Below are 9,906 nucleotides of genomic sequence, written 5' to 3'. Positions count from 1 at the left end.
ATTCACTTAACGAATTGCAACCCTAACTAATCACAGCAGCACACACATTGACTAATCGGTCCTCCGAACAAGTCTGTGAACCCATCTGGCCAACTATTCAGTCTGGCTTATGGTAATGTCTGCAAAAATATAATAAGATTCACTATCGTATTACGTTATTAGACAGTCACCACAATTATATTTGATCAAACAGTTTATTTGTATCGACTCCGTAGCTCCGCGACCAATGTGTGGAGGCTCTTAGGCTACAGTGTCTGGAGAATTTTCGATTTTAAAAAAACATTAGAGCTATAGCATCGAATAACATCCTAAATTAAATTTCTAAGTTATTAATTTATAACTCCACGTTCATATACGTTTTATTCGGGTGAATATTTTTTGACAAAAAGCAGTTTGCAAATTTTTAAAAAAATCATACCAATTTATTAATGGCAAAAACAGTTTCAATTTAGAGAAAGAAGTCCGTAATAAAGTTGCGAAATATAATAATAATAAAGTCTTGAAAGGTCATTTGTAGCACTTTTTTCTTTGAATTATTATCAGATACGCAAACTATACTACCAATATATTCTAGAAAATTGAAATTTATCAGTGAGGGCTACCAAATACTCACAAATGAATGATGTCACGAAATCTGTAATTTAAACAACACTGGCATCAAATTGACAAACAACTCAGTATTCAGTTAAGCAGTCGATTCAACAACAGCTTAACTAGTGTATTAATTTTAACCCAACAAACAGTTCCAACAATCAAAATGCGGAGTCATACTTTGGCCCTAGGTGCCTTATTACTTTTGTCCATCGCATGGGCTACAAATGCGAAAAGTGTTGTTTGCTACTATAATAGCAAAGGTTTTCATCGAGACGGTAAGTTTAAAAATAAAATTTTTGTATGCATATTAGTACTTGAAAAATCGATCAATAACAAATAACTTATTATTTATTTCTTACACGAACTAAAGAATATATCTTTAACCTTCAAGCATCAAAAAATTTTAATACAAGTAAACATGTTGATCGCATGTAAAATATTGAACAGGGTTATATTTTATGAAGTAGTTAATATTGATTTCCAACTTAGGTATTGAAAGAATTAATTTACAAAATTAAAAATTTTACATTGAAAATTATTCTGGAGAAATATATTATTTACAAATTACAAACATTATGAAGTGATTTTATTAATCAGAATAGTAATACAAATTCATCACCTCATTTTGTGCTCCTTATTTCATAACCGCGGGCTAGAGATGAAAAGGAACGGTGCTTCAGATATTTAATAAGGTTTGAGGACGTGGATCTAAATAATAAATGCCAGAATTTTTTCCATTACATGATTTATACCTCAAATAGGGTTTCAGGGACCTTTAATATTAGTAGTTTGCCAATTTTAACTTAAACCATTTGGCTAATATAAATAGCGTTTTGAAGGTTTTTTTTAAATTTTGTTTTGGAATAAGTTATTTTGTATGTATTATTGTTTTTATAATCTACAGTTTGTAGTAAACAACCGACGTGCCACTGGCGGCCTATTATTACCGGTTAATACTTGACATCGTTCATAACAAATAAGGCCATTATGAAAATAAACATTTAAATGTACCGGTATTTGGTCATTTTTTTTGAAATGATAAATATGTTGGGACTCATCTGGACAACATTCATATCAATAAGGAATATTCACAAATTTTTTTTCAGCTTTAATAAAAGTTTCATACATTTACCAAACAGCATCAGAGAAAAATTATTTTTCGACTAACTATAAAAATAATCAAGATAAAAGCCATCAAAGATCTGTTTGTATCTCTTTCTGGCAAAACAGAATTTAGCACAGAGTTCTTATGGCAAACATAGTATATTACGTCATACACTATGTTCGATCTCTGTGTTCAGTTAGTAGTTTATGAAATTTTGATTTAAATGCTATCATCCGTATTTCTTGGACAATTTTAATTTTAATTTCACTTTTTGTCATCTATTTTACAGTAATTTATGCGAAAAATTTTTTTTGAATATTCCCTATTGTTGGGGTTTCTTTAAAAAACAATTCTAGTTAACTACCATAATTTTCATTTTTCTTTGAGAAACAAAGACAACGATAAAGAATACCAAACGGAGCAAAACATGAATAGAAAACTTTTGAATTTTTTATATTTAAATTAGAATAATTTTATGTAATTAAATTTCAAAATATTTAAACTCCTTTCAATTTAGTTCCGCTATTCGTGATATAATTGTTATGTAATACATCCAAAAATTTTTGATAATGCAAATATAAATTTAAGTAATTAAACTTGTTAATTTGTATATCTTATATAAATGCATTTTATGACATGGAATATGACCCAATTTTTTTATTTATTTCTTAAACCAAAATGTCTTTAATTCTTATTGTTTTGATGTTATTTTTAATTAGACTGAATTTTAATTAGTTTTCTTTTTTGAAATAGTTTCTTATTTTTAACTATTTTCACTTAATAATCAAGTAAAAATTTTAATTTTCCCGATAAAATATGATTTTCCTGCGATTCATATTTTATTTTACTTATTAATTTCGCTTGAGGATCGAGTATTTTCCCCAATAAAATATAGTTTTTCCTGTGATCCATTTGTATACCCTGTATATATGAAATATATATCAAGGTATACTAAGATTAATCCCAAGTTTGCAACCATTTTGCAACGCTTAAAAATATTGATAGGTTAGGTTAGATTAGATTAGGGTGGCTGCCCTGGGATGGGACACACTTAGACCATAAAGTATGTTGCGACATCGAAAAAAGGGTTGGCCCATTCCTGGCCACTACTCCTTGAACCTTTTGGAGCTGTTTAAGAACAACAGGAGTGCTTTGACGTCAACGGACTTCAGGTCGGAGACATCGCCAAAGAAAGGTTGGCTCTATATCAATAAAAATATTGTGCTACGAACAAATTTTTGGTATAAGTGTTCATAAAATGACATGATTAGTCCATTTTCGTTTGTTTGTCCGTTTGTCAACACGATCATAACTCAAAAACGAAAAAAGATGTCGTGCTGAAATTTTCAGGACGTAAAAAGTGAGTTTGTGTTCGTAAATAAGCAACATTGGTCAATTGGGTCTTGGATCCGTTTAAATGGCAAAATTTTGGTGTCCATTTTCTCCAAAACTATAAAATATAGTAAGTTGGAAATTTGCAGGTAGCTTCAACTAGTGGACTTGTGCCTATATCCTTAAGGACAAAAAATGTTCCTTTTTTAAAACAATATTTTATTTAAAATACAGGATACGAGATATACAATTGGTTAGTTAACTATGTTAATTGTTCTGTTTCTCTTGTTAAAATATGAACTTTGATCTTTTTTCTTTTTGATAACACTATTTAAATATTTCGAAATTAAAATCTTTTAATGTGCCGATGAAGCTGCAATAGTTCATGGCTGTTGAAACCAAAAATTAATTAAAACTGATCGATTTATTTGAAAACAAATTTTTAAAAACTGTTTTTTGTATTGAATTATGGGACCGCGGTTAAAGGTCAACGTGTCAAATAAATTTACGTAATATTATTGTATATAAAAAAAAAAAAAGATTAATCAACTCTAGTACTTTTATTTATTTGTTTTAGGCCAAGCTAAATTTCGACATCTTGATTTTGATGCAGCTCTTCCATATTGTACCCATTTAATTTATGGTTATGCTGGTATTGAAGCTGATACACACAAAATTACTTCTTTGGATTCAATGCTTGATCTTCCTGCTGGAAATGATAATTACAGAGCGATTACAAAATTGAAGAGCCGTTTCCCAGCTCTAAAAATTTTACTTTCAGTTGGTGGAAATGCTGATACAGATAAAAGCAAATATTTGAGTTTGGTGAGTTAAATTTTGGTTTGACATTGCTGAACGGCTATGCGTTTAAAAGTTTATTAAAATGATCATTCTAAAATGGTTTTAGCTTGAATCGGCCGAAGCACGCACATCGTTCGTAAATTCCGCTTTTAGTTTTATTCGTGTCTATGGATTTGATGGCCTTGATTTAGCTTGGGAGTTCCCAGAAACAAAACCAAAACGTATTCGTGGTACCTTCGGATCCATTTGGCATGGAATTAAGAAGACATTTGGTACAACTAAAATTGATGACAATGAAGAAGCACATCGTGAACAGTTTGCAGATTTAGTACGTCAAACTAGAGCAGCCTTCAAACCAGATAAACTCATGTTAACAGTTTCTGTAATTCCAAACGTGAACAATTCAAGTAAATATCGTATTGGATTTAAGCTAATGAAAATTTAAATTTATTTTTAATAATTTTTTCTTTTTAGTTTACTTCGATGTTCGAAAAATTATCCCAGAAGTTGATCAAGTACATCTTTTAGCGTACGACTATTATACACCTGAACGCAATCCAAAAGAAGCTGATTACTCAGCACCATTGTACGAATTAATCGACCGTAAACCAGACGCAAATGCAAATGCAGCTGTTCGCTATTGGTTGGATCATGGTGCACCTGCAACAAAAATTATTCTTGGTATTCCTACGCATGCAAGAACATTTAAAATGACATCCGATTCAGTTGTGTCTGGAGTACCACCACTAACCATTGATGGACCAGGTGAAGCTGGCGCATATACCAAAGAAGAAGGTCTTTTAAGTTATGCTGAAGTTTGCACGAAAATTAATTCACCAGTTAGTACTAAAGGAGCCGCTGCAAAATTACGCAAAATTGGAGACCCAACAAAACGTTACGGTAAATAATTACAATTTATTTTTTTTTAAATTCGTACAATTTGGTAAGTTTTCTAAACATTTTTACAGAAGGCAATGATACTTTAACACATTATCCTGACATTCCAAAACGATACGGTACGCTACACGAATATTCAAATTAACTTTTTCTTTCTTTCTTTACCTGTTTCTTTCGTGAAGTTAACTACACACATTTTTTAAATTTAGACATAGAAAAATATGAATAGCTCTATGGCTTACTCACGGTCTGTGGGCTGACTTCACGAACCCAAAAATTTCGTAATTGGCATTGTTTTTCGAAATGTAAACAAAATTTTTATTTTTTCAGGTTGTTATGCATTCCGATTACCTGATGAAAATGAAGAACATGGTATTTGGGTTTCATACGAAGATCCTGATGTAGTAAAGGAAAAAGCAACTTACGCTAAACATAACGGTCTTGGTGGAATCGCTTTTAATGATTTAACACTTGATGATTTCAAAGGTTTATGTACCACAACCAAATATCCACTTTTGATCGCAGGTAGATCTAATTTGTAAATTAACATGTTTAAGACTAATATTATTTTAATTTAAAGTTTATTATTAAAAAATGTGTGAATAATTTTTTATAAGTTATTTTTAAAATAAAATTCCATACATTTATTTTCATACGAAAATCAATTATTAGCCAAATATATACCTACTTCACTCTACAATTTCCTTATATTTTCCTTTAACAGGCCTTCGATTTTCAGCATCAAAACAAGACTTTTGGTCTCAAAGCAAAACTAATATTCGTATGTTTTAAAAGCCATTTTTTTAAAAATAACAATGGAAATAGGCTTTCCTTATAGCACTTTTATTCCTCAACACTATTTACATTTTTTAATTTAAATATTAAATAATTACCGATGTAATTGTGGTAAATTTTGTGAACCATGATAAAAAATCATAATGTACCATAGATCACGCCCGAATGTATCTAGCACCCAATGGTTCCTCAAGGCGATTTCTTCTACACGTAATCTCAACAGTTCCCTCTTGGGAAAACTATCATAGATTGTATATTATTGGAACATTTAAAGACCACACAAAGCTATCTCTTATAGGCATCCTATTCTCTGAATTTCCACTCAGTAAATAACAAGTTGTCCGTCAACGGTTTTATTGAATGTCGAATAAAATGATTTTTCCCTTAGTTATATATTTCACGATATTCTTGTTAGAATAAGATAAAACCAAAGAGGTTATATATAACAAGGAGGATTAAAAACATAGGAACGCAATAAGTGAATTATTGACCGCTTAAAAAGAGACCGAAAAAAGGACCATCTCCCCTCTCTGTCTCGCAGCTTATCAAAGCGCTATATTAATATTTTGAATTATTGTATAAACACGAGCATGTGTGTGTATTTCGAAAGGTAATATAAGACAGCTATACGCGTACTTTTTTTAGGTCTCTTTCTATAACGATCAACCGTTTGAAGGCCACATTACGGTTCTATGTTATTAATTCTATGGATAAAATGGATATCAATCAATTCAAACTTGTGGACTTAATTAAAAATATTCCAGGCCCCACCAAAAAGAACAACACGCTCCGCTATCGAAAATTATCTTAAGCGAGAAATTGTTCATCATACTCATGAACAATCACTCTTTCGGTTGCTTGTCGGAAAATAAACTTTGTTTTACAAGAAACTAAGGATGATCCATCGTAGAAATGACCCGAGATACTACACATTACGACAATTTTATAAGATAAAAGCGCTGCTACAGTTTATTTAACTATCTCCTACATCTACTATGCTCCTTGCCATATGCTGATTTATTAATCATAAAGAATCATTTTATTTCCTGACAAGCTTTCCTGAAGTATGTAGTGCTTTCCTGTTATTTTTCACTGTTCCTGTGACTGCGTCTAGGGCCGAGTGATCATTTTCCAAATTGAAATTGATAATAACTTAAGAAATTCTATGAGACAACAAAGTTCCGCAACTTACCTATTCTATTAATCGAACAATCCATGTACACATTTTGTAATTTTTTTTTTTTTTTTTGGCAAAAATTGTAATTTTTGTCTATAAAAACTGAATTTTCCGGCCACCATTGTGGGTTTTCAAACTCCCAGAATATTTTCTTTTCCAGTCACCATTTTGAATTTTCACATTTTTGTATGGCCACATTTGACCCAGAGACCTTCAAGCTCCCAGGACAAAATCGCTTTCTTAATATATTTATTTTAACTATAATGTTTTATATTATCGGGGGTAAAATAGAGATTTCGGCTAAAATCTGAATTTTTGAACTTCTATTTTGTATTTCTACAATTTTTATGGTCAGATTCGACCTCAGCGACACCAAAAGCTCTCAAACAGGTATTTTTATCCTCATTTATTTTTTAAATACGTTTCGAGAACTCTGGGACATAAAAGTCATAATACAGACAAAGCCGGTAGAACATAAATTGACCATCTACTCATTTTCAAGGTCTATGATACCGAAGAAACTGTCAAGTTTATTAGAGAGAAATGACATTTGTAATATCTATCTCTTTTATGTATGTGCTTTTCTATGGTCCTATGAGAGAGAAAAGCGAATTTTTTTGACATGACAAGACAAAACCAAATGACAAATCTATGAATTTGAATAAAAATTTTGATAATTTCCTTTTTTATAGTATTGTAATATAATTGATTATTATGAAATATTAATTTTTTAATTACTTATTACGTTCCAAGTAAACGTTCACAAAAACATTCATGTTAAATTATTTTTTAAATATATTTTTTACTACGTATAATAATTTTTACATAAACTTGTTTGTAAACCAAATAGAAAATGAGTGACGACGTATTAACAACACTTAAAATTTTAATAATTGGAGAAAGTGGTGTTGGAAAATCAAGGTAATAATTGTGTTTCTTCATATTGTCCAATTTGAGAAATAATCCATTATTTTTATTCCAGTTTATTACTTCGTTTCACAGAAGATAATTTTGATCCAGAACAGGCATTAACAATCGGCGTTGATTTCAAAACAAAACTAGTTACAATAGATGGAAATACAGTAAAATTAGCAATATGGGATACAGCGGGACAAGAACGTTTTCGTACATTAACTCCTAGTTATTATCGTGACGCACAAGGTGCAATACTTGTATATGATGTCAGCAATGCTAGTACATTTTCCAAGTTAGAAACATGGCTTAGTGAATTAGATACATATTCGACCAAACACGAAATTGTGAAAATGGTTGTGGGGAACAAAATTGATCGTGTAAGATTTTCGTTTTTTCTTCCTTAGTTTTATGTAGTGTGTATGAGATTTTTTTGTTTTGAGATTCTTTTTTTTTCTAAACAGGAAAATCGAGAAGTAAGTCGAGAGGATGGAATGAGATTTGCCAGACGACATCAGACATTATTTATTGAATCTAGTGCTAAAACTAAAGATGGAGTACAATGTGCGTTTGAAGAACTTGTTCAAAAAGTAAGTACCTAATGTTTATTTTTTGTATGCAATTTTCAGGCATCATCATACAAGATTGTTAGGGTCAAATTTAAAACTTTAAGAAACTTCTTATAGCCGGAAAAATTAGTAATTATCCTTAAATTAAAAACTGATTAATATCCGTTTTTTATTATTCTATTACTCTTCCCCTAGACCACGGTTGTAGATTATACATAAACAACTCTAAAAACAAAACAAAACCAAAATCCTCCTTGGTTCGAGTCCATAGAGAGAAACATTCATTATTAGGAATGGTCAAACTGCAATTTAAATTTTAAAGCGGATGTGATGGGGTGATATAGAAGAGCGGAAACGGATGAATTGATACAGAGGATACAATTTTAAAAAGAAAGTTTCCTTGCCGTTTATACATCCAATGCACCATTAACGAGATAGAGCTTCGTTATTATTTGTAATTTTAAAAATTTTAAAAATATCTTTATAAATATTGAACTTAGACAAACAGCAAACGAGGCACAAAATTGTAATAAATTTTATTTTTTATAAATGCTTATTTTAAAAATAAAAATTTCATTAATATGTATCCAGAAATTCTCAAAACTGTTAACTAGAATTAACGAAGCTCTATCTAGTTAATGGTACATCAGATCAAAACACTGCAAAGAATATTTCTTCTTAGATTTTCATGTTTTACACCATTCTGATATTATAAAAATAAAAATGCCTGATTCTGTATGTTTAAAAACTTAAAAATCATGTTTAAGGTAATAAGGTTACTGAAATGAAAATTTTGTGTCTCGGGAGACAAATGTCGTACGCTGTGCATATGGTGCATTTTTTTTTTTTTTAAAGATTGCGTGCCAGTCGCCGGAGCATAATACCAACACCATATATTTCATCCAGTATATTTTATTACATTAACGTAAATTTTTCATTTTATTTCAGATAATTCAAACACCTGGGCTTTGGGAATCATACGGCAAAGGTTTTGGTGGAATTCAAGTAAGCGCCGATGAAAATAAATATCATAGTAATTGTGCTGGTTATTGCAATCTTTTTTAAATTATATTATTCCAAATAAATAAGTGATGTGATTCATTGTTGTTAAAAAAAATTATTTAAAAACCGCGGTGTTTAAATTTAAAAATATCCGTTGAGTTTGCTCAAAATATTTTAAACCTAAATTGCTTAGTTTTTTTTAAAGAGATGTTTTACATCTTATTTGAGACCAACTGTGTTTAAAAAAGCGAACTCGATATTTCTGTTTTTAATTTATTATAATTAAATATTTTAATTTTGAGCGAAATCATGTATGAATTTGGCTAGTCTTTACCATGAGAAAATGCCTTCACATGCTCGATCTTGCTAGAAAGTTGATGATTTTTACATTAATTATAGTACATTTGAAATTGTACTATAATTAATTTGGATTTCAAATTTCAAAAACTTTGTTAGTCATTTCAACATGAAAAATTTCTCCACCAAAATGAAGAAATTCTTCATTTTAAAGTGACTGTTGAGCTTGAATGTAATTTACTGTATTTTTTAAGCATCGCAAAACACAAAGTTTTTAAATATAATGAAAACTTTCAGCAATTTCAAATTCACGTTAAAATAATACAAATTATTTTATCTGTAAATTTTGTTGTGTACAATCGCTTTGTCATTAACATGTAAAATTATGGAAAATGCCAACAATTTGTAACAATGCTCTTTCATTT

General features: G+C 30.0%; 2 protein-coding genes across 3 annotated transcripts; both read left to right on the top strand.

The window, feature by feature from the left end:
• Nucleotides 1-647: 647 nt before the first annotated feature.
• Nucleotides 648-5,315, top strand: LOC123301549 (chitinase-like protein EN03). Of its 2 annotated transcripts, XM_044884330.1 has the most exons (6): nt 648-869; nt 3,609-3,856; nt 3,939-4,239; nt 4,307-4,732; nt 4,801-4,848; nt 5,060-5,315. In XM_044884330.1, exons 1-6 carry the CDS (start codon nt 758-760, stop codon nt 5,269-5,271), a joined length of 1,347 nt encoding a protein of 448 aa, XP_044740265.1. In that variant the 5' UTR covers nt 648-757; the 3' UTR covers nt 5,272-5,315. The 2 variants fall into 2 exon arrangements, with proteins under 2 accessions (XP_044740265.1, XP_044740276.1); XM_044884341.1 differs by lacking the exon at nt 4,801-4,848 and having other exon boundaries at nt 658-869; nt 5,060-5,314.
• Nucleotides 5,316-7,415: 2,100 nt separating this feature from the next.
• LOC123301287 (ras-related protein Rab-18-B-like) lies at nt 7,416-9,644 on the top strand. Its single transcript, XM_044884024.1, has 4 exons — nt 7,416-7,622; nt 7,684-7,993; nt 8,078-8,203; nt 9,131-9,644. Exons 1-4 carry the CDS (start codon nt 7,555-7,557, stop codon nt 9,245-9,247), a joined length of 621 nt encoding a protein of 206 aa, XP_044739959.1. The 5' UTR covers nt 7,416-7,554; the 3' UTR covers nt 9,248-9,644.
• Nucleotides 9,645-9,906: the final 262 nt, after the last annotated feature.

The sequence above is a fragment of the Chrysoperla carnea genome, chromosome 1, assembly GCF_905475395.1.
Source record: "Chrysoperla carnea chromosome 1, inChrCarn1.1, whole genome shotgun sequence".
NCBI lineage: Eukaryota > Metazoa > Arthropoda > Insecta > Neuroptera > Chrysopidae > Chrysoperla > Chrysoperla carnea.
The sequence above is the reverse complement of the archived record's forward strand: the minus strand, read 5'-3'. Positions and strand labels throughout refer to the sequence as shown.

Bases quoted from the DNA above. Each gene is read 5' to 3' on its own strand.
- LOC123301549 (XM_044884330.1), top strand. From the start codon at position 758: ATGCGGAGTCATACTTTGGCCCTAGGTGCCTTATTACTTTTGTCCATC. The intron at 870-3,608 runs GTAAGTTTAAAA...TATTTGTTTTAG, and splicing joins CAAAGGTTTTCATCGAGACG to GCCAAGCTAAATTTCGACAT. The intron at 4,240-4,306 runs GTAAATATCGTA...TTTTCTTTTTAG, and splicing joins TCCAAACGTGAACAATTCAA to TTTACTTCGATGTTCGAAAA.
- LOC123301287 (XM_044884024.1), top strand. From the start codon at position 7,555: ATGAGTGACGACGTATTAACAACACTTAAAATTTTAATAATTGGAGAA. The intron at 7,623-7,683 runs GTAATAATTGTG...TTTTTATTCCAG, and splicing joins AGTGGTGTTGGAAAATCAAG to TTTATTACTTCGTTTCACAG. The intron at 7,994-8,077 runs GTAAGATTTTCG...TTTTCTAAACAG, and splicing joins TGGGGAACAAAATTGATCGT to GAAAATCGAGAAGTAAGTCG.